This window comes from Triticum aestivum, chromosome 2B, assembly GCF_018294505.1.
Source record: "Triticum aestivum cultivar Chinese Spring chromosome 2B, IWGSC CS RefSeq v2.1, whole genome shotgun sequence".
In the NCBI taxonomy this organism is placed as follows: Eukaryota; Viridiplantae; Streptophyta; class Magnoliopsida; order Poales; family Poaceae; genus Triticum; species Triticum aestivum.
The window spans coordinates 18346181-18370241 of NC_057798.1; the positions used below are offsets into that span (position 1 = coordinate 18346181).

Below are 24061 nucleotides of genomic sequence, written 5' to 3' on the forward strand. Positions count from 1 at the left end.
TCACAATTCAGAGGGGGACGAATCAGGAGACGATACGTATGTTTGTAGGACCGCCGTTTGTGTACGTTAAAGAATCATTGAGTTGTCCAGCATTATTGAGCAGAGGAGTGAGGGCCACTGGAAAAAAAAAGACCAACCTTCACTTCCCCCCCCCCCCCCCCCCCCCCCTATCCAAATCGCTTCCTCCAACTAAAATTTCTCCACCACCATGAGACCTCGTCCACAAATCTCTTCTTCCCCACAAGCCACTCTTCCCTGCCCCAAGGCCCAAAGTTTGCAGCAAGGCTTTGTGGCTCGAAATCTTTAATGGCCAACCCAACTCCAGACTAGATTTCCCCCGGAACCAGCGTGCTGCTTCTGCCGGTCTTCGCCAACCTCGTGTCATCCCGCGGTGACCGTCGTCTGTCCAGCACTCAGCTCCTTCCACTAGCAGTACGTGCATCTGGGAGTGGCGGTCACACCACACCACAAGTTATTTGTAAGAGCGAGTTGCTGGTCACCGACGAGGGTAGAGGTAGGTATGGAAGTGGTGGTGGCGGTGGCGAGCGCTGTGGCGAGCAGCGTGGTGCCTAGGCTGTTGACAGTCTTAGAAGAAAGTTCCAAGGAGTTGAGGGACATTGAGGAAGACATCGGTTTCTTGCATCGAGAGCTTCCCATGATTTATGGTTTGACGGATGGTCAAATATCGCACAAGGAGCAGCCCAGTGGCACCGAGATCTTATCCATGGAAGAATTCCGTGATTTGGCACATAACATCGAGGACTGCCTGGACCGGTTCCTTCCTTGCGCTGAATGCGAGGGAGAACAACAAATCCGCGATACAAGCAAGTTTCGTGATGAGATTGCGAGATTCAAGCGGGAGCTGGATGCGGCACAACAGCGAAAAAAGAGATACGTCGTCGCCGAATCCAACGTCGACAATAGCAGCACCGCTGACGAGGAGGATACGGGCACATATGAGGCTTGTCCTGCAGTGGGCATCCAGGAAGCAAAGGAGGAGGTTTGGGCCTTGTTAGTTGGCGGCGAATCAAGCAAGCTGAGGGTGGTCTCCATCGTCGGATTTGGTGGCTCGGGAAAAACCGCACTCTCCTGGGAAGTGTACAACTGCCCTCAAGTCGCCAAGCAATTCAGTTGCCGTGCCTGGGTGACTGTGGCGTCCAATCAAATACACGGGGTCGCGGCCAAGGAGGCGCTCTTGACGGCCATACTAGAGGGGCTTCTTGGAGACGAAGCACGGGCGCCCGTGCCACAGAGACTCCTACAACTCCAACAGCATATCCGTCTTCTTCTCCAAACCAAGAGGTGAGATTGATCCTAATAATCCTAAACTGCCACTCAGAGTATTCCCAGCGTTTTTTGAGAGAGACAAAGGCCATCATGACTAGCTGTACAAATAACAGTCTTGCTAAATCTAAGTCGTCTGAGACTCGTGAAGTCGCGGTCGATACTATATCCATGAGATTTTACATTGAGATCCATGCAAAAAAAAATTAGGTTTTTGTTTTGTTTTTCTTTCATGCGTTATGTCACTTGACTGAGACTTGGTTAAATCTCAGTTGACTGAGACCTAGCCACACCCAACAAATAATACTTCCTTCATGCGGAATTACTTGTCACAAAAATGGTTAAAAATGGATGTATATAAAACAATTGTATGTCTAGATACATCCATTTTCCAGACAAGTTATTCTAGACGGAGGTCACATTATGCACCGAAAACTTGATACTCGAACTAGAAGGTGAATCTAGCCACATAGACGGAAGACTGCTTAGACCTAGCTCATGCAGTACCGCATTTTTTTAGACCGAGGCAAAAGCTTTGCCTTTCTCATCAGTTAAGCATATTCAAGATTTGACATACCTCCCCTCTCACCTCTACATTTGTGTTGGGACTGAAATAAATGGACGATTTGGCCTCACTCACCAACTGCCCAGATGCTGCACAATAATTATCTAGAATCATTATTACGCTTGGTTTGGATGTGTGAATTGGAGATCTTCCAATTGAATTGGACTGGAATTCCGAACAATAACTGTTTGGAATTCCAAACCATTAAATTGGACCAGAATTCCAATTCAGTGAGGAAACTGCAATATCATGAATACCAATTCGTTCTAGTTATGGCTCTGTGAAAATCTCAGCACCTATCTTGGGCACCATCACCATTGGCATGATATTTTGAATATATGATAACTATGGTCTCCCAGTTCTAGATTACTTTGTTCTTGTAAGATTATATCCCCTTGGTAGCCTTGTTAGCCAGCACAATAAACACGAACCAATAATACTGTTGCTGCCTTGTTATTTTACATATGCAAATCACAGAAATAATGTGTACTCATGGTGGCTGGCTCACATATTTAGCCCAAACATCATCACTATCAATTGATAGCTTATTATTGATCCAATCCTAGCCAAAAGCCACTTTGAGAAAGATCTTGTTAATGATCTCATAGCGCTTATCAATTGTCCTCATCGTTCCACTTATGTGGTCCTTTGTGATATCCATATATATTGCACTTGTCCTTCACATGTTTTATGGTAGAATTGTACACATGTGGTTTCCATCCATTTTGGTCATGGTCAGCATTGTTGTGATGCTCAACAAGGACCTCAAGCAATGCAACATCCATATCGTCATCCCGTGTTAAGTAATTCCTCTTCCTTATGATTGTTTCTTCTGCCATGGTGCTACAAGGAAATAAGAATTGTACATGATAGAAAAAACAAATACAATATTAAGGTGGAGAAACATAATGCCATATATTAATTTCATGAAGATGCTGCATATACAAGATAGAAAAGGAATCATCACTCTAGTTGTGACCATATGTCATTCATCAGCTATATAAAAGAAGAGCACCGCAACTAGCTCTATGAAAGAAGACCGCCACAGCTATCTATACAAAATAAAATCAACACAACTACCTATCCCACTCTCATCTTACTCCATATTAAGTTCTGCTTGTGCCACAAGATAATCGGCAAACATATCATCTGCTAGTTGTTGCCTAAAGTTGGACCATTCAGTAGTGACAGTAATTAAGTTATCATCATCTGGATCGTCATTTGGCACAGCTGCTCCTTTACTGTCCCCTTCAGGCAATAACAACTTGTCTATGCCTTGCAAAGTAGTGTAACACACAATAAGCATTAATAATTCAAATCTGCAAGGATATTTTAGTTCATAGTAAGCAACTGTCATTCACATATTTATTTTGTTCAACAACATATTTACTTTCGGTACCCGATCCTTTATAGCAAAGAAGGTTTGGGATTGCAAGATAGCTCATTTTCTCTTCGACAAGTCAAATATTTTCTCCACTACATTCCTAGCATGCGAATGGCGCAAGTTATACAAATCTATGATAGTTTTAGGCTGTTATGAACATGGAACCTATTCTTTTAGATGATATCGGGTGGCCCTGAATGGAAATAGAAATCATTCTCCATTGGTATAACTAGCATCAACTAAATATTATTTCCCTTTTTTTTGGAAATAGTATTTCCCTATATCAAGAAGTTAGTTAGCTAACAATCAAATCAAAGAAACTACATGCCAATAGTAAGAGTCATACCCTTAGGTACAACAAGAGCATCTTGGCGGTTTGTCCTCATTGCATAACGCAGAACTCTCGATTTGGAAGTTGAACCCGCCCAGCCAGGTAACACATAAGAAACTTTGTGTTCCAATTAACAACAACTAACATGTTAGTGGTAATTGCTTGCTTTTTGTTCCTATACCTCCTGCCAGGCACATCAACATGACAACCATGTAGTGCTCCAAGTGAATTACCAAACCATTTCCATTTCTAATCATCGGAAGGTTGAGCTCTAAACTTAGGTAGCTTAATGAACTCCCCATGTAGAAAGAGTAAGGCTGTTAGGACAACAGAGATGTGTGTGCTAATGGTCCATAAGGAATACTGTAGGTGCCACACAACAACCTCATCTTAAGCCCATGACCAACTACAATCAAGAACATCACAACCATATCTTCCACACTTACATATACGGTATCATAGAGGCAACATATCTCTAATAACATGGTGCACAGGTCATGTAAGTTCTGGTTAGTTAAACACAATTGATCATAGCATGTCACTTTAGATCCATCATACATGCCTTCAAGAAAATATTTCCTAGGCTTATGCTAGTTCTCATCATCACCACTAAAACTTCCTAGGTCCCTTTGATCCTATCCCTCTGTGTAGTAGCATATGCTAATGCAAGAGCATACAATTTTCTCAAAACAATAATTTTCCTCTTCCTTAGTTTACTTTCTTCATTTATGCACTCACGAAATCTAATTGATCTGACACGAAGCTGTACAATGCAATTATCTAGTTGTAAGCATGACAACGAGATATCACATACACAAAGGTATAGCGAAAACATAGGGGATTCCAGCTACATACCTTCAGTGGGCCTGCAGATCGACGAAACTTCAGTAATCTGCACATTTTACACAGCAAAAAATAAATCTTGGCTGCGACTTCTAGTTCAGATACACAAAAGCATAGCGAGAAAAAACAGAGGTGATTAGGGTTTCTTAGTTCTGGTTAAGAAATGGGGAATCAATGGGCTGGATGTGAGGGAATGGTGCTATAGGAGCGGTAGAATCAGGGAGGGAGCAGGTAGGACAAGGAGCGGCGCTGCACATTTGGAGGCCTCAGCGCACGGGAAAGGGATGAGAGGACAAGGCAGAGGGGATATGGGGACGCGGCAGGACAGGCATGATGTAGGAGGAGGAAGAGGGAGCGGGCAGAAAGCACTATGGCACCGCAGCCCAAGTTTGAAGTGTATCAGCCGTTTTTCACTGGCACTATTAATATCAGTTCAATGTCAAACCCGATCATGTAAGTGGCATTGTCCTTAGGCTACTTCGGGTGTCGTTGGTCACAAGTGTGTTGCCCTGGAAATCAATTCCTAAAAACTTACAAAGGGATTTACAGGTAGAGATATTTCTTAATATTTTTGAAGTTTTAATTAGTTGCACATGCAGGAAATTGTAAATGCTAAAAAACGGTAAGGATAAGCAAGAATTTTCTGGAAATATGGGAGAGATTAGCTGATCAAGTTATTTGTTCATATTTCAAGTAGAATGCTTGCAATACAAAGATATATCGAAGATTTCCCTATGTAGGGTTTAGTAGTCTGAAATATTTGTCAATTTGGCTGACAGGTGTTTAATTGTAATTGATAACATCAAGATGGAGCTCTGGGACGCAATAAAACCAATCTTCCCAGAAGAAACAGAGAGCAGAATGCTGGTGACCACAACTATGACTTCGGTAGCTAATGCCTGCAGCTTGCCTGACGGTTATGTTTACAGTATGAGATCTCTTAGTGCAAAACAGTCCAAGGATTATCTAGACAAGAAGGTTTTCGTCGGTGGATGCTCACCTGACTGGGAGAGGGGTTCAACTGCAATCGTGAACAAATGTGATGGTCACCCACTTGCTCTAGTTAGTGTTGCCAAAGCTTTGCAAGGTCACAAGTTGACTGGAGATCTGTGCGAAGAAATGACCCGCAACCTATGTTCCCGTATGGAAGAGAACAAGAATGGTCACTTCACAAGACTAAAGCAGGTTCTTATGAATAACTACAGCAGTCTGCCTGACAATTCTCTCAAGACCTGCTTACTATACTCAGGTGTATTCCCAAATGATCGCCCCATCAGCACGAAAACTCTTGCCATGCGATGGTTAGCCGAAGGATACATTGGTGACCAAGAGATTGCCGATAAGAAGTTGGATGAGCTAATTGACAGAAACATATTTCGGCCTATTGACCCAAGCAACAATGGAAAAGCCAAGGCGTGCAAACCTCATGGCATCATGCACCAGTTCTTGTTGCACAAGTCGGTGGCTTCAAAATTCATTGCTACATCTTTCGGTGCTAAGAACCGAAGTAATTCCCGGCATCTCGTTATTGAGAACCATAAAAATAGCACAGCATGCAACATGGAACATGGTACTGGCCGCCTGAAGAATTTCTTTTCGTCTTTGCAAGGAAAGGTTGATAACTTCATTGCAGGGCCGCCCGGCGAGCAGCTGCGCCCACGGTCTCTAACAGTCTTTGGGAGTGCAGAAGAAACTGTTTCAGATTTGGCTAGTTTTGAGCTTCTGAGAGTATTGGATCTAAAAGAATGCAATGGTTTGAATGAAGAACATATTGGGCACATATACAAGCTGTTGCATCTCAAATATCTGGCACTCGGGAGCTCTGTTAGCAATCTTTCAGTGGAAATGGGAAGGCTTCATTATTTAGAGACACTCGACTTGAGAAAGACCAAGATAGAAACATTGCCGGTGGAAGTCATTATTCTGCCCCACCTACTACACCTGTTTGGAAAGATTAAGCTAAAGGAGGTAAGTCGCAAGAACCGTAAGAAGTTCCTGCAAGGAAAAAGTAATATGCAGACTCTAGCAGGAGTTGTTATTGACAGCAACTCTGCATTCCCGGAACTGATGGTTCATATGAAAAAACTGACAAAGGTCAAGATATGGTGCGAGATCATTGACACAGACATCAATTATACCATGCTCTCAGAGGCCATTCACAAGTTTGCTCAGGCTGGCATGGGTACTCCAGTAGGTGCCCGCTCCCTATCACTCCATCTGAATGATTCTTCCAAAGATTTGCTTCATTGCTGTCAAGGCGACAACACAAATGCAACACCAAGAAAGCTTGGTTATCTTAGCTCACTGAAACTGCAAGGCGGCCTGAGTCAGTTCCCTCAGTTTGTTATGTCCCTCTGTGGTCTGAAAGAGTTGTGCCTTGCATATACTAATCTGACAGGAGCTGATCTTCTACCAGGTCTGCGTAGCCTCCAGTACTTGGTTTATCTCAAACTGGTTGAAGTCCATTTTGGGGATTTAGACATCATGGTTGGGGATCTCCCAAGCCTGCAATGTCTATGCCTTGTGATGCAGGAACCCATGTTGCCCACTATCCAAAAAGGAGCTCTGCCGAGACTCACTTCAATTCAATTGCTCTGCAAAGACCTAAAAGATGTTTGTGAAATCAAACTGGAATTGTTCAAAGGTCTTCAGGAAATAGCTCTGGATTCTATGGTCAATCCGGAAACCATAAAACACTGGGAAGCTGAAGCTAAGGAGCACCCTAAGAGGCCAAGTGTTTTTTTGCTCGAAAGGGTCGTTGATCCAGACGAAACTAGCCCTTCGGTGAAATATGTTGCCCCGTGCCAAGTCGACAACAATCGCTACACCAACACCTGTGCTAACGATCACATGGAAATTGACCTTGACCAACTCACCCTTCAGACCAAGTACCGCAGGTCTGATCAATTCAGAGTTGGCAGCAAGCGATCTCGATCACCTCACTCTCCAGGAAGGGTCTGAGCAAATTCAACGCAATGGAGCAGGTTTGCACACTTCTCATGTTGGTCGTTTTGCTCTATTAAAATTGTGGCTGATTGACCTCTAGTCTAGTTCTCAACAACGATCCTCATATTCTGCATACATCAAAAATTCTTGTCTCCGTTCATAAACATGCTATGATAGTAGTTTGTTTAAATCTGCCTGTTTATTATCTTGCTTTGAAGGGTCAGACGTTGAAGAAACAAATTTAGCAGGGCAGATGTGAAGCCGGATGCTGTCCATTGCACTCATCGTCCATTCAGCGGCCCTAGAAGTTAGCAAGGCACCCTGTTCATCCTTCTTCTCAGGTCGTCCGGTCACTTTAGTTTTTGAATAGATTCCCACCATGTAGCATGACAGATTCTTCTGTTTGGGTGTAGCAGGCCTACTAGGGAAGCATTTGCTTTCCCCATTTCTACTCATGTATCAAAGTCACCTATAGAATTTGTACTTAAGGGTCCTGCACCCGAGGTTGTCGGAGGATAAATGTGTTGTGTCAGTTCTATGGATGATTAGTACGATAAATTCACTTGGATACATTCGTTTCATGCGAAATCTGATGTGCTTTTATTTAATTCCAAAAATGCATTGCAAAACTTGTAGGCAAAATAACTACGTAGATGCGTACAATCAGACTAGGAGAAGTTCGGATACTTGTGTAAAATCAAATTTGTGGTTTTACACACAGGGTTTCACATCATGAGAATGGCTCCTGGAGCTTGTATGTGCAGCTGGTGAAAAATCGTTGTCACGCGGACTAAATGAAGGTTTGATTACAGTGGATAGATGTAATGACCGCAGGACGGGCGTGCTGACCATTCCACCTTGCCACCGCGACGGCAGGCGTACCCCGCCGGCGGCGCCCGACGTGTCTGGTCCGGTCTGGGTGGACATCCACAGGGCTACCTACAGGTTAGCCGGCTCCAACTTGACCAGCGCAGAAGGGTCACAAGCCTGTTCACTAGGTGAACTATATACAGAGGAAAACGAATGAACCTATATTTAATATGTATCTATATACATCCATATGTGGTTCATAGTGAAATCTCTACAAAGACTTACATTTAGGAACGGAGGGAGTACATATCTCTGAGACTAGGAAATTAAGATGGTTCACTACTCGGTATCCACTGTGCGTTCTGCATGTTTCAAACGAGCAGCGAGAAATTAAGAATTCGCCTGTGCTAATTGGACAAACGAGCAGATGAGGATGCGTCCAGCGGCACTTCAGGCTTCCAAGGGACGTTCATGGAGGAAGGTTGCTCGCTTGTTTGGCCAAAAAGGTGTAGTTAGAGAATGGGGCCAGGCAGCTCCTGCTGGTGGGTAGCGAAACACACCTGTCGCTCCCTGACCCGCGTCGGGTGGGAGAAGCATATCCCTTGCGCCGCCACGGCGGCAGGCCACCTGCGCCGCCGCCGGCGGCCAATGCGTCTGGTGCGGCGAGAGCTACAGAAGCAGGCCGGGCTAGCCGCGCAAAGTGTTTTTTACCGGAGCCGGGAGCTACCGGTGATCTTTCCACGCCAATGAGGTGCTGCCACATCTAAGGCCTCATTTGGTTCATAGGATAGGATTATCGTAGGAATAGAAAATTTGCAGGAAATGAGATGACATGTATGTTAAATCCTATGAGTATGAATAGGAAACGAGATGTCATTTGGTTCACACCAAAGGAAATTTTTCATTGAGTCTAGGCTCATTTTTATTTTCCTATGAAATGTGGAGGATAGGAACAAATCCTATGTAGGAATAGGAATCCGTTCCTATGAACCAAAAGGCTCTAAAGGAAAAAATCCTATAAGAATCCTATCCTCTAGAATTCCTATGAAATTCCTTCAAACCAAAGGAGGCCTAAAGGTGCGGAACCATGTGCATGTGTATATGAAAGTATTCATTGCAACAAATCTCTTGTATTTCTGATTTTAGTCCAATCAATGTCAGAATGATGTAGTACCTTTTAACAGGAACGGTACACATGCATGCATGCAGAATCTCTCCTCTCTCACACACAAACAAATCCATCCATTTTATCTTTGTTTAAAATTTTAGATGGACAATACCTCTAACACTAATTTTCTATTACTGATTTTTTTTATATATTAAAATTCCTAAACATGTGATCTGTAGAACAAGGCCAATTTTGAATATATTTGAACTAGATTAAGTTTTTCTATTTCAATCATATCAAAATTTATATTTCACTTATTTCAAATTTACTTATTTGAAATAATTGGAATCGATTTTGAAACTAGTGAAATTATTTTTTGAAATAAATGAAATCAGTTTTCTGAAACTAGTTTGTTACCGAAAAAGGGTTCCCCCACTTTGTATACAAAGCAACCAACCGAGCCATACAGAGATAGGTGCTGGGGCGGAAGCAGCACAGTCACGCCTAAAAGAAACGACGAAGAAAGAGCAAAAGGAACAAATGCCGACAATGGCGGATCAACAAAAACGAAGAAGCCTCGCAATCGCTTCGCCCACAGGGATCTTCCACTAGGCTCCAAAACTCCGAAGCGCCGACACCTATCAACACCTCCAAGAAAGATCGCGACGATGACGATGCTGCTGCCAAGGGTTTCCCCGGTACACGACGAGGCGAGAGGAAGGGTAGCCCCCGACGCCCTCCCGGAAGGTCAGGTGGCACCCACAGGCGCCACCGCGCCGGTGTCGGCCACGCCGACAGGGGTTTCCCCCGATCCAAACCCGCACCTCGGGCGCTCCGGATCCAGCCACCAAACCAACCACCACCCTGCGCCAACGCGGTCATGAGGCCCCCACGCCGTCTCACCACGACACCGCGAAGTGAGGACATCGCGGCGAAGAATCAGAGCCGGGACTAGAGCATCAGCACCGTCGGCACGCGGGAGGGCCCCACCTCCACCGTCCGCGACGGTAGCCGTCCGGACGCAATAGCAGGAGCACACCAGGCCCGTGGGCCCACAGGCCCTGCCGAGCCCTCGTGGGCCCATAAAGCTCCCGCCTTCGCGTTGCTGCCGGCACGCCATCGGCGCCGACGCCCCATATCCGAGCCGCTCCTCCTCCTCACCGCGCCACAGACAACGAGGCGACGCCGAGGGGCCGGCCCTCTAGGACCCAGATGGGCCCGCCGGGCCCAGATCTGGGCTGGGGGCGCGACGTCGGCCACCCAACACCACCACGCCGGCCCGCCGCTAAGGAGCAGCGCCGCCACCACGTCCGCCGCCGGCCACCCCGCCGGGTCACCGGACCGTCGCCAAGCCGAGCGACACCGCCGCCGCCCCCTGCCCCGGGCCAGAAGGACGCGCGCGCGGGGAGAGGAGATCCTGCCGCCGCCGGCACCCCCCGGGCCGGAGCCAGGGGCGCCCACCGGCGACGGCAGGGGAGAGGATGAGGGGGGGGGGCGAGAGCAGAGGCGCGGGGGCCGCCTCGGATGCCTCCCAGGGAGGCGGCATGAGGGCGGAAGGAGGGGCGGGGGAGGAAGGGCGGCGGAAGCGGGGCGGATCCGGGCCGCGCGCCGGCGAGGGCGGCCGGATCCCGCCGAAGATGGGCAGGGGAAGGTGGCGGCGGCAAGGGTTTCGGGGGTGGGGGCGGCTCGCGGGAGCGGGGGCCTCAATGGATATATACCAACTAGTTTGTTCAAACATGTCAAACCGAGTACTTCAAAACATTTTGGTAATGAATGAAATATGTTTACTGAAATGAATGAAGTCAGTTCTTTTGAAATGAATGAAATCAGTTTTATATGAATCGGTCCTTTTAGCTAGGACCGGACACGGACACACTTGTCGGCACTGGGCAGAGCCTTACTTCGCAGCTAGTCTGGCCTCCCTGATTAAAAGGACAATCCAAATCTGTTTCATGTGTGATTTGAACTGTTTATGCGCAGTTTGTCCAGAATTTAACAAACCCGTGAGGATCATAAAATTTGTAATAATTGGCCTCTGATTCCTAATAACATCCCTGGGAAGTGGGAACTGGCAAGAGGTTCTCTACTGGTACATACAGTGCAGGTCATACATTTCTTGGACAATGCAGTTGTTGCAATGGTTACAGGCCACGATTAGCGATGCAATAGGGTGATCACGACAAGTGAACTTAGTAAGCCTAGCACAATGCTGGAGATGGCTGATCAGCGGTAGCTGATTCTTGCAGTAAACTTAGGGCTATGACCTCTGCCAATTCTTGCTTCAATCTCACACCCGCCCGATCTGTGGCTAGAAGAATAATCAGCATCGGAAATGATGTACATAAGCTGCTCCAAGTTCTTTTGAAACCAGCTGACATCACTGATCCCACAATAAGCCTGCACATGTTATAATAAATGGGGTTATATATAAGTGCCTGATTTTTTCTTAAATCTGGGTTAAGTTATAAGCCTTCAGATCAACATCCAACCATCCTCATCTCCAAGCCACTGCATATATGTAACCTACAAACTAAAAGTTTCTGTGATCCTTGACTAAATTTGCAATCTTTCAAATACTGCAATTTCAGGCCAATTAATGTGCTGTTTTAGGTGATTGAGATTTACAAAATTCCAAACAACTAGGAAGTACAAAAACTATGGGTGTATCAAATCTTAGCTGATAGTAATTTTATTAAATCTAAGTCTACAAAGCAAGCCTTAGATTGTTTGATATAACGGGGGTATTGGCATGCATATCTGTGATAATATACGTAATTTCAGGTTTAGAAATGTGCAACTGTGTTGTTGCACATTCCAAACACTGAAGTAGCATACAATTTTTTTAAAAAATTGAAGGATGGAAGATGGGCAACCAATCGATCTACAAAGACAAATCTTCAGGTTGCTTCGAACAAGAAAACCGGTTGATTACAATTAGGCTGTATATATGTACCTTGTTTCGGTGCCACAAACTACATGGGGTACTCCAGGCAACTATGTAATCCTTATCTTGGCCATGTTTATTTTTCCCACGGTACACGACAGCGGCTACCGAACCTGATGACTCGCCGGCCCGGTGGATGTGATGAAATGCTGCCCACTGGCCGTTGCCAATAGTAGCTGGGTAGGGAGCCCTGCCGATGTGGCCAGACCAGTCGTAGTTGGCGACTTGGTAGAGGGTGTCTCCGGTGGCATTATACAAACGGCACAACGTTGACTGTCCATTGCCGTACAGGGACTTCAGACCCTTGACATACCTGAAAGCTTCGTCGTCCTTGTCATGCTCGTCCACCAGGTTCCATGCCTCTCGTGCTCGGTCTTCCCGTGTCTTGTGTTTGCCCATGTACCTCGCCATTTTATCCAATTTGCAGTTGTCGACTACTTCGCCAAAGCAATTTGTTGTTTCGATTAGTTCTTCTCTCTCCCGTTTTTCTTCTGCTTCTGTTATGTGAGTTTGCTGGCTTTCCTGCACATTTGGAGGCACATATTTGACAACAACCCACTTTGTATGTAAATGGGTGTCTTGTGGACTACATAGTTCATTTGGGAGATCCAAGAGCCATAGCTTCCCACCAGGATAGGCTGCTTGGTGTGCTGGCAACTTTTCTTTTTTATGAATGTGAATTTCTACAAATAACATTTCAAGAAAATTTTAAATAATATTTTACTATGAGAAACTATAGTTCAGAATACAAACAAAGCTAATTGTTATATGAATGTCAAATGCACCTTAATTCGTGTGGTTAAAGCTGCCGATGGATTTGGAATACCCCCTCTGTTTGACAATGCAAATCATTTTCCTCAAGAATTATTGTTTCACAATCTAGCCCACTAAGGAATTGGATGTTGGGTTTCCCTCAAAATTTAGAAGCTAAAAATCTATCCCAAAGGGCATTACTTTACCAAATTGATAGTACTAAGAAATCTATAATAATTTAGTTAAAAAACAAGGGTATTACATTATTGAGCATCCAACGACATATCAACAAAAACATGTATATTAGGGATTTATAGTAAATAACTTTCAGTTCATCCTTTTATTCATATTTTTCATAGCTTAAATAATTTTATGGAGTCAATCTTTCAAGCACATGTATTCCCAATGTTGCAAGTGTTCTTCCCTATAATTTTTTTTCTTCACAATATCGTATGTCAGGATTAAACATATAAATTGTATGGCCATAGCCCATTGGCCAAATATTTGTAGGCATGAAAATAATCATAGTAAAACACAGTTTTTCCGTTAATAATCACACCTGGTTCTTTGTTGGCTCAAGGTCCTTTAGTAACGCATCAGGAAATTGACTTGAAGTTTCCGTCTCGTTTAGCTCATTAAGAATGTTTCCTATAGTCGGCCTTTTATGTCGGTCAACCTCCACACAACTTAAAGCTATTTCAGTGCACCTTTTTACTTGTATGCAATAGGACTCCAGTGCATTCACTGATGCTGCCTGTAGCCTATTCCTCCAGTTTCTATGTACCTTCTCATTTTAATCATAAATGCAGTATATTAGCATTTTAGCATAATTAAGTATCATTTGTGAAACATATATACAACTAATGACGATAAAGGAAACTCCTTCTTACAAGCTCAATGAATTGTTGTGAAGATATTTCAGCACTTTTTGAGTAGCCCGTGGGTCCTGCTATTATCTTTATGATTATAACACCCAAGCTGAATATGTCCAACTTATTAGAAATTACACGACCATTTATATGTTCCGGCGGTAAGTACCCACTGCATGACACATCATACATATTACTGGTACCATGTGTCGAATGCAAACAAAATTACTTGATTACAGAAAATTTTAATTGACATGGAGAAGAACTTAGCTTACATTGTTCCTACAGAAGTTGTAGTGATACGCGTTTGTTCTTCCATTAGCCTCGACAATCCAAAATCGCCAATTTTAGGCATGCAGTTCTCATCCAGCAATACATTGGCTGGTTTTAAGTCAGAATGAATCATTGGAGGTTCCAATTCCTCGTGAAGATATTTCAAACCCTTGCAAATTCCTTTTATTATTGCATAGCGTGTGTGCCAATCATGTCCACTAGATTCATCTATAACAACGAATAGCATCCACAGAAAGTTTATATTAAAATATGATATTACCTACTAATACAAGTAGAGCATTATGCATCATACCAGAGAGATAATCATTAAGGCTTCCATTTTGCATATACTCGAAGCAAAGAGCCCTATGTGTCACTTCACCAAGTACCATTTTCCCATTGTATGGCACATATTCCCGTCGAGTTTCATTGCAATAGCCAACCAAACGCACAACATTCTGGTGTTGGAGATTTTCAAGGTTGTGATACTCCTTCTCAAATAGCTCATCATCAAGTCCTAGCATGGGATGAAGCATCTTCACAGCAATCTTCTCCCCATTCGTATGCAACCCCTATTCAATCTCACATATGCTTGGTTTAATTTTCTACTAATGTAGCGATATATATAACAAGTGTAAAGCACAAAATGGTACTCATGTTTGAATATGTGGTGACACAAATCCTCTACTGCTATAAACTGTTTATTGCATGACAGATGAGCACACAACAGTGCAAGGTAAGGCACAAATGTTAATAGTTACTAAGATCAAAAGAGGAAAAAATAGTGCAGCCTGCAACTTGCACAATGCCTCATCTGTCGTTGGCATGCACCTGAATAAATAAGCATGGTTAATTTTCTATGCGATGGACGCCAGGATGTAATTGCCCTTCTAGCGAGTAACAAATGAGGGGACCAATTATTCGTAACCATATAATGTGCAGTGTGTCTTAGGAGTAATTCACATGCATGGTGCTACCACCTGCGGCAACTATTAATCGTACCAGATAGACTTTCCCGTATGTGCCTCTGCCAAGTTCCCGGTCCTCAGAGAAACCATTTGTCATCTGATCCAATAAATGGTATGACAAACTCGGCACCACGGTTGCATGGTCCATGTTGCCGTTTTCCTGATGTAAAAAAAGGATACATAAACTGCTGCATGAGAGATAGTTCATGTTCATATTTGCAGGTACAGTAAGCATTAGAAATCTATGGCCAATTTAAGTGCTCCTCTCCCTGTTGAGCTTTATGGTCTCTACCAGTACACAAGGGAGCTTGCAAAATCCGATTCATGCACAACATCAAAATACGTTATAAAGATGAATAGTTTGTGATTATGAAAGACCCCCCCCCCCCCCCGCTACTATTGTGCCATACAGTAGAAATATGGTAACTTCCATACATAATAAGTGCAGAAGTGGCAGTAGAACGCAAATCGATGAAGATCAAATGGGCATGCATTTAACCAACAGGTTGTTGAAATAGCAGTAGAAGGAAAGCAATTTCGAAGGCACAAACCTTGCAAAAAAGGCCTGCAGGGAGAGACGAAGGCGCTTGTGAACGTGCGTGGAAGTGGAGGGAGAATGAGCAGCTCGGCCTTCTGTTAAAGATGGAACATGATCACATCCAATCATGCAAACATAATAAATTACGCAGTTGCATCCAAAACAGTCTACTTACCCGGCAGCCAAGTTGGGGAGCAGGTGGCAACCGAATCATTGTATATGCCAAGTGGCTCTATTCATATGCACCGCTACCAAGTCTCTGGTCCTCGAGGAAACCATTTGTAATTTCTTTAAGAAATGCAATGACAGAGACCTTGGTGTCACACTTGCATGGTGCATGTTATTGCATCTCCCGGTGGAGAAAAAAGGAAGAAAATCTTGTATGGACATGTTAAATTTTTTGGAGCTAGCATTATCATTAGGAATTTTTATGGCTGCTCTTCACCTTGTTGAACTCTACCAACTGACCCATTCAGTATATGAAAAGGAATAGTTTGTGATGAACAATTATATTGCAAGCTACTATTTTTGAAACACATATGTGATAACCAAAGGGGCATATTTAACCAGCAGGTTCTTAAACTTAGAGCCATAGTGGAGTAAAAGGGGAGCAATGCCGAAATGATTAACTCTGCATCAACAGCGATGTTGCTCGTCAAAGCCGCGTAGTTTGACAAAGTGGTTGATCACTGCAAGTAGGAACTTAAGGTGGACCCAGCACGGGTAGTTGAGATGCATAATTGCATATGACAGGACGGAATCCCATTTAAATTAACCAGTTGGCCGAAACAAGGCTTAATTATACAGGGGCACACAAGGTGGTCATTACACAATTTGCATCCTCGAGATCAGCTGAGCAGTTGGAATCCAATGTGCAGTTTGCATGTTCAATTGAGCAGTAAGAAATTAGGAATACAACAGCAAATTAAGCTTCTTGGACAAATAAGTACTACTAATTTGGAGATGGAAAAATATTTGCTAGAGAAGCATGAGGCAGCAGGCTCGTGCGACCCACCTGCATTCCGGCCACGTGACGCGTAAAATGCCCAGGCCGATCTGCCAATCTCTCTTTCCAGATTCCTCTGCATCCTCTCACCCTCCTGCCTCGTCGCAGGAGAGCACGGAGCGGCTGGGTGCCGAGTGCCGGGAGCGACGATGCGACCACATACGCGGGCGAAGCGAGCGGCTTGGTCGAACCAGCAGTGTGTCCGGTCGAACTACATGATACAGTTAGGTAGCCACAAGGGTAGTTCGCTCCTTCCACTAGCTAGTTAATGTGAAGATATAATAGAAATGGATGCTAATGTCATAGCAATCTAAGTGGAAATTTTGCAAAGGCAATGTTGAGAGTAGCAAACCGGGGAAACCCAAGGAAGAGAGCAGCAAAAATCCAAATTTCTCTTAGGAAATAGGGGCTCTTTGATCTGCAGAATTTCTAAAGGAATTTTGGAGGGCTTTGATCCTCAAGGAGCCGTGGCAATTTGGTGAGTATGCCCATGACTTTCTGGTGACACGCTCGACGAGCGTGGACTCACCGAAGTCAATTCTGCCTTAAAAGAAGGTGTTGTCACGTGCAGTTGAAGTACCCCGGTGTATGGGCGCAAATCAGCGGAGGCATAATTTGAAATAAGTTCATACTGAAGTGGTTAAGTCGGACAAATGTCATTTAGAAGAAATAATATCCTACCATCACTACATGAATCAGTTAATTTGCCGTCAGCCTCAAACAAACGGCAAAGGCGGGAAACAAAGGGCTCATAAGAGATTTCCAACGAGCCTCTCCCTCCCGACCTAGCCTCTCCTCCCCGCGCCGCCCCCGTGCGGCGGCGGGGAGGGCTTCCGGCGCGGCCGCCCCCGAGTTCTCCCTCCTCCCTCCTCCTCCCCCACCGCCGCCAGAGGGCCTGGCCGGGCAAAGCTCGCCCGGGCCGGTGGCGGCGGGGTCTTTTGGTTCCCCCGCGTAAAGAGGAGTGGCGCGGGCCCTTCTCTTCGCTGGGGGCGCGGCGCGGGTGCCGGGCGCCGCGGCGCGACGTCGCCTGGCGTGCTGGTGGCGCTGGGTGGGGGCCGTGTGGCCGGCGGCGCGACTGGTGGTGGGTCGCGCGGGGCCCTGCTGTGGCAGCGGATCTGGCGCGACGGGGCTCCTGCGGCGAGGGCTGCGGGCGGCGCGTCCCGGCGCCCTGGACGTCGGGCGGCGGCTGCTGACAGCGAGGAGACCGGCGCAACAGGAACTTGGTGGCGGTGGTGGCGGTGCGCGCCGGCCAGATCTGGCAATTTCCGGTGGGCGGCGTGGGTTGGGGCACTGGCCCGACGTGGCTGCTGCTCCGGCTGTGGGCGGTGGCGGCGAGGCGGCTCAGCCCTCTGGTGGAGGCTTCAATTCGTCGCGCCGGCACCATGGCGGCTCGGCGGGTTGCCTACGGCGGCGGCTGGATTTATGGCGACCGTTCGTTTGTAGGCGGCCTGATTCGACCTTCGAGCCATCTTCGCGGTGTCCGGCCGCTATCTTCGTCAAAGGGCTGGCCCTTCCCGCCGCGGTCCATCACTCGTCTCGCACCTGGCAGCAGGACCGAGCTCGTCTCGCGCCCGGCAGCAGGACCGAGCTCGTCTCGCGCTCGGCAGCAGGACCGAGCTCGTCTCGCGCCCGGTGCCGCAGAACGGGTTGATGAAGGCCAAGTTTGGCGAGGCCAGCCCCTATGGCGATGGCCCAGATGCCATAGGCGAGACGGGGGCGGGCGAGGCCGGCCCAGACGCCGTTGGCCTGACCGGGGTCGTGGGCCGAAGCCGCGGCGATGCCGGCCCCGAGGCCAGAGGCGACGAAGCGGGCGACAGGACCGAGGCATCGATCAGTCGTGCATGGGCACGGGGACCAAGGCCATGCAGTGGCGCCATATGATTGTCGTGCACAACTGAAGGTGCTGACGAGGAAGGCGATGACGACGAAGGAGGCGATGGTGCCTCTAAAATCTCCAAACGAGCCCCACAACCAGTGCCTGGACCATGATTAGGCAACAATATAAGAGAATATGCAACATCATCAAATTGGTCAGAAGCAACAAAGGATGAATGCATGGGTGGTGGTTCGGCAGTGGACACAGGGAGTTTGGCAAAGGGAAAAACATGCTCATCAAACATGACATCCCGAGATATATAGACACGATTAATGGGCACATGAAGACACTTGTATCCTTTATGAAGAGAGCTATAACCAAGAAAGACACACTTCTTGGAACGAAACTTGAGCTTGCGCTTGTTATATGGACGGAGATGGGCCAGCAAGCACACCCAAACACCTTGAAGAAGGTGTAGTCCGGTTGTTCATTAAGAAGGACTTCAATGGGAGTCTTCATGTTCAAAACACGAGTGGGAGTACGGTTGATAAGAAAGCATGCAGTGGTGAAAGCATCACTCCAAAACCGAAACGGAACAGATGCATGGGCCAAAAGAGTAAGACCAGCTTCAACAATGTGACGATGCTTACGTTCTACTAAATCATTCTGTTGATGTGTATGTGGACATGCTAAACGGTGAGCGATCCCAAGCGACTGAAAGAAGGAGTTGAGGTTGCGATACTCGCCCCCCCCCCCCAGCCCGACTGGACATGAACAATTTTGTGCTTGAGAAGGCGTTCAACATGTTTTTGAAACTGAACAAAAATATCGAACACATCAGATTTTCGTTTAATAAGATAAAGCCAGGTAAAGCGACTATAAGCATCAACGAAACTGATATAATAATTGTGACCACTGACAGAAGTCTGAGCAGGACCCCATACATCTGAAAACACAAGTTCTAAGGGATGTTTCACCTCATGACTAAACTCCAAAAAAGAAAGTTGATGACTCTTCCCGTGCTGACAAGCATCACACACTGCTACATCTTTATTACTAGACATGCTAGGAAGCTCATGACGACGCAAAACATGACGGACGATAGGTGTGGCTGGGTGACCAAGACGGGCATGCCAATGTGACGGAGATACCCGAACTCCACTGAAAACGCGAGCAACACCATGATGCTCCAGACGATAGAGGCCCTGCAACAACCGCCCGCTAAGAAGAATGTCCCTCATGCCCGATCCTTAATAAAAAGATCAAAAGGGTGAAATTCACAAAGCACATTATTATCACATGTGAGTTTAGGAACTGAAAGAAGATTACGTGTCACATATGGAACTCTAAGAACATTGCGAAGCTGAAGACTCCTATTTGCATGACTTGTGAGAAGAGATGCTTGACCAATATGAGAGATGTGCATACCTTCTCCATTGGCGGTCTGGATCTTGTCGGAGCCATGATAGGATTCACGAGTGTGAAGCTTCCCCATCTCGCTCGTCAGGTGCTCTGTCGCCCCCCGAGTCCATGTACCAGTGGGGATCGATGGAGTAGGACTGAGTATGTCCTTGTTGCTTCTGCGGCGCCGGACGATCAGCCATGGCAACCTGACGGGCAAAGTTGTGTGTGTCCTTGCCATCGTTGACAAGACCAAGAAAACTCTTCTGGAAGCGTTTGTGACATTTGGAGGCCCAGTGCCCCTCAATGCCACACAACTAACACACGCACCGACCACCAGTACCTGGTAGGGTGGTGAACGGGGGTGGAGCCGAGGGTGACGAAGACGATGCAGGGGGCGGTGCCTTGGACGAGTTGCGGCCACCCTTGCTGACGGTGTTGGCGGAGAGGGGGCCGTGACTGGCCTTGGCGCGGCGCGCCTTGACACGCTGTTCGGTGAGGAGGAGGCGAGAGTAGATCTCATGTGCCATCATGGGGTCCGAGTTGCCCCTCTCGTTGATGATCTCGACCAAAGCATCATACTCCTCGTCGAGGCCGTTGACGATGAAGGAGTTGAACTCGGAATCGGTGAGCGGCTGTTCGATGGAGGCCAACGTGTCAGCAAGGCCCTTGACCTTGTTGTAGAACTCCGTGGCCGTGGAGTTAAGCTTCTCACACTCGCCAAGTTGACGACGAAGCGCGGAGACCCGAGCCTGTGACTGCGCCGCAAACGATCGCTCGAGTATAGTCCATGCCTCATGAGACGTCTTGGCGAAGACGACAAGCCCGGCGACAGCCGGAGAGAGTGACCCCTGGATGGAGGAGAGGTTCGCCTGGTCCTGCCCCATCCAAACACGGTGAGCCGGATTGTAGACCGGACCATGCACGCTGTCCACTAGCGCGGGGGGCAATGGAGAGAGCCGTCGACGTAGCCAAGCAGGTAATGACTCCCAAGGAGCGGAAGGACCTGCGCACGCTAGAAGATGTAGTTATCAGATGACAACTTGATGGTGATGAGATGGCCAAAGTGGAACGGCGGCGGCGGCAGCGGCGATCCCATCGAGGAGGCTGCCTTAGGTGAGGACACCATGGAGGCAGCGAGCGGCACCGTGGGTGCGGCCCGAGGTGCAACTGGCGCGGAGGCAGATGGCGCCGTGGACGGGGCCGACGCCGTGAGCCCCGCCATCAAGGCGGACTCGGGCGCCACCAGCTGGTGCCGCGGCAGAAGATGCCGATGAAGCGGCGGCGTTGTGTACCGTGAGTTGGTGGCCGAACGACGAGGCTGCCTGTGGAGTCGAGAAGAAGGAGCCCACGCTCCTTGTCCCGAGCGGGGACTGCACGGCGGCGGCGTCCAGCGGGCGGGACAGAAGTGCTGCGAGGGAAGCCGGCAGAAACCCGGTATTGGTAGATCCGGATGCGGCGGCGCTTGACACGGCGGCGGCGCGGACGGAAGTGAGGTGGCGGCGGCGGCAGTGTCGGGTGTTAGGGTTTGGGCGGAAGCGTACATAACCTAACGTGATACCATGTAAGACAATAGATTTAGGGGGGAGCCGGTACAACCCTCTAGGGGTGGCCTATCACATATATATAATGAGTAGGATTTTTTTACAATATACACGTATGTATATGGAGGTTATATAGTCTAACAATGAGCATAATCGGGAGGCCCTTGTCATGGCCGGACTCCCCCCCAAGAAGGAGAAGGAGGACGGTGATGGGTCGATCAGCTCCGGCGATGAGCAGATCCGCCTTGATCCATATTGCGTCTTTGGCCGCTTTTTCCGTGAGAATGACGACAACAGCAAGGGTGTCGTGAAGGGTAAGGGCAGCCGTGAATGATCTTCTTCATAGGTAGTACGTAGGTAGAACATGCCCAATTTTGATAGTCCGATGCGATGTCCTGACGTAGTAGCCGGATAATGTGTGTCACATCGTTTACGTAAATACTGCATGTCTTTGTATGGATTTGAGGTGCCCTAATTGAGGTGTTTGGCTGCGGAAAGAAAAAAAATTGAGATGTGTCCGGTTCCTGCGGACGAGTCCGTGGGCATTTAGGCGAACACATTAGCAAGTTTCTCCTGTAGACGTTCTTACGGGCGGCAGATACTGTGGTCCCCTCAAGGAAATGAAGGCCGTGAGTAATCTCTACATAGTCCATACTTCATACAAGTAGTGAGAAATTAAGAATTCGCATGCGTTAATTGGACAATTTTTATATGATAAATAAAAGGCTGTGTGCATTACTTTTTGAAGAGGCCGATGAATGTTTTCTCTTGTTGAAAAAATGGACAAACCAGTATGTGGATACATCCCACGGCACTTCTGGTTTCCAAGGGACGTTCATGGAGGAAGACTGCTCCCCGAAGGGACGTTCATGGAGGAAGACTGCTTAGAGGAGGGGTAGGCTAACTAATCCACGCGCGCGGATGCATCGACATCGAATCATCATTGTGTGCACGGCCAGGCGGCTCGTGCTGGGTGGGAAGCATATCCCTAGTGCCACCGGGACGGCAGGCGCACGCCAACTACCTTCGCCGCCGGCGGCGGCCAACGCGTCTGGGCCTGGTGCGGTTTGGGTCGACAACCCCAAGGCTACAGAAGGAGGCCGGGTTAGCCGGCCGCAACTGGACCAGGGGCAGAATGGTCACAAGTCTGTTCAAAGCAGAGTACGTCCTCTGTTCGGTGTTTGAAAGCGGACTGCACATCTTCTGTTATATGGTACATCCTCTGCTCTGAGTTTCAAAACAGAGTCTCCTGTTGTTATATGGTACAAAGGCCACGGCAACAAATTCTATCTATAGACCCTATCTCTCCCTAATCTCGCCCTATTAATAATAAAGCACGGATTGGGTCTCCGGGTTCACCGTCATAATACACTTTCTTGCTGTGAATTTATGCTTTCAGGTCTTTTTCTTGGAACAAAAATTCTTGAAACAGAAAAAGAAAAAAATGCAGAAAACTGCGTCCGACAGGGTTTGAACCAGGGTCGCTTGGAGATAGCCTAGCGCCCCTAGCCAATTCAGCTAGCTTGCTTGTCACGTTAATTAACTGAAACCTAATCTAATATCTCCAACACATGGGCCGAGCTGGCCCACTCCAAGGAGGCAGCCAACCAAACAGGCCTACTTGTTGCCAGCTAATTAGTCCCACCTCGCCTTTTTCAATTTAATTCCACTGATTTATATAGGACTATGAGTTGTATGACAATCAACAAGGAGCCTTGAGGATTAACTAGCGAAGGATGAGATGTGGGTTGGCGTTGTGGCTGCACGATACACGAAAATAGAGGGGCATGAGAAAAATAAAAGAAGAAAGGAGAATTAATAAGGAAGGAGAAATAATAGAAAGAGAGATTTAGATTTGCTAGCTTAAAAACACTAATTACATGAGTGTTCGGTCTACAATTTTATTGTGCCTCCAGCTATTTCATCGGCTACAACACATACATTTAGTCTTTATAGCCCAACGGGGCCATAGTTGCCTATCGCACGTCCTGATCTGATGCGGCCGGGGTGCATCTTTTCAATCTCATTAACGTAAAAAGGTAACAATTTTGATGGTGTACTTTTTGTTACCTTTGTACCCATCATCCATATAATTACAATGCCCGTGTGACTAAAGTTCAGTAGTGCCCCAATGGCATTCATGACCTCTCGAAAAGGAGACTAAATGGCGGTGGGTTGAGTCTCGTCCGTCGCTCGACTGGACATACAAAGTGTCTCGGATACACGCAGACAGAAAAAAAAATAGACTAGAGTTTTTACAAAACTTGGCTAAAACATGAGCCACAACATTACAATGCTGACGAACATGCTTGAAAGTCGAAGAAGCGAAGACAAGGGCACAGCGAAAAAAACTTTAGAACTCATAAATAGTCCCACCTCGCTCCTTTTCAACCAATTCAATCCATTTATATACGTGAGTGACTTTGCCGCATCAGAAATCAACTAGCCTCTGAGGGGAAAAGAATGAAGGAATTAATCCGCAAGAGAGGGAAGAGCGAGTACGTTCGAAGGAAGAATCAGATAAGTGCATAATCGGGCAGCCAACATCCACGCGTGTGTGGCCCAAACCAAATATGGAAAATCAGATAAGGACAATCAGCAGCCGCCGGCGACGGCCTGGGAAATCAACCCAGGAGAGGGAACGGAATGGAATTAGAAGGATGAAGAAAATGAAACGG

General features: G+C 47.0%; 2 protein-coding genes across 3 annotated transcripts; one reads left to right on the forward strand and one right to left on the reverse strand.

Moving 5' to 3' along the window:
- Positions 1 to 175: 175 nt before the first annotated feature.
- On the forward strand, positions 176 to 7923 carry LOC123043148 (disease resistance protein RGA4). 2 transcript variants are annotated; one of them, XM_044465502.1, is made up of 3 exons: positions 176 to 1302; positions 5187 to 7391; positions 7572 to 7923. In XM_044465502.1, the coding sequence occupies exons 1-2, from the start codon at positions 521 to 523 to the stop codon at positions 7366 to 7368; spliced, it is 2964 nt and encodes a 987-aa protein (XP_044321437.1). In that variant the 5' UTR covers positions 176 to 520; the 3' UTR covers positions 7369 to 7391; positions 7572 to 7923. The 2 variants fall into 2 exon arrangements, with proteins under 2 accessions (XP_044321437.1, XP_044321438.1); XM_044465503.1 differs by having other exon boundaries at positions 7578 to 7923.
- Positions 7924 to 11148: 3225 nt separating this feature from the next.
- Positions 11149 to 18006, reverse strand: LOC123038780 (proline-rich receptor-like protein kinase PERK9). The gene is made up of 9 exons (XM_044462251.1): positions 17408 to 18006; positions 15630 to 15711; positions 15113 to 15238; positions 14424 to 14682; positions 14113 to 14338; positions 13859 to 14009; positions 13528 to 13752; positions 12225 to 12737; positions 11149 to 11668 (listed from the first exon to the last, which is right to left on the reverse strand). The coding sequence occupies exons 1-9, from the start codon at positions 18004 to 18006 to the stop codon at positions 11495 to 11497; spliced, it is 2355 nt and encodes a 784-aa protein (XP_044318186.1). The 3' UTR covers positions 11149 to 11494.
- Between the last annotated feature and the right edge of the window lie 6055 nt (positions 18007 to 24061).

Bases quoted from the DNA above. Each gene is read 5' to 3' on its own strand.
- LOC123043148 (XM_044465502.1), top strand. From the start codon at position 521: ATGGAAGTGGTGGTGGCGGTGGCGAGCGCTGTGGCGAGCAGCGTGGTG. The intron at 1,303-5,186 runs GTGAGATTGATC...TTTGGCTGACAG, and splicing joins CTTCTTCTCCAAACCAAGAG to GTGTTTAATTGTAATTGATA.
- LOC123038780 (XM_044462251.1), bottom strand. From the start codon at position 18,006: ATGGTGCCGGCGCGACGAATTGAAGCCTCCACCAGAGGGCTGAGCCGC. The intron at 14,683-15,112 runs GTACGATTAATA...GAGATTGAATAG, and splicing joins CATACGGGAAAGTCTATCTG to GGGTTGCATACGAATGGGGA. The intron at 14,010-14,112 runs GTAAGCTAAGTT...TGTGTCATGCAG, and splicing joins ACAACTTCTGTAGGAACAAT to TGGGTACTTACCGCCGGAAC.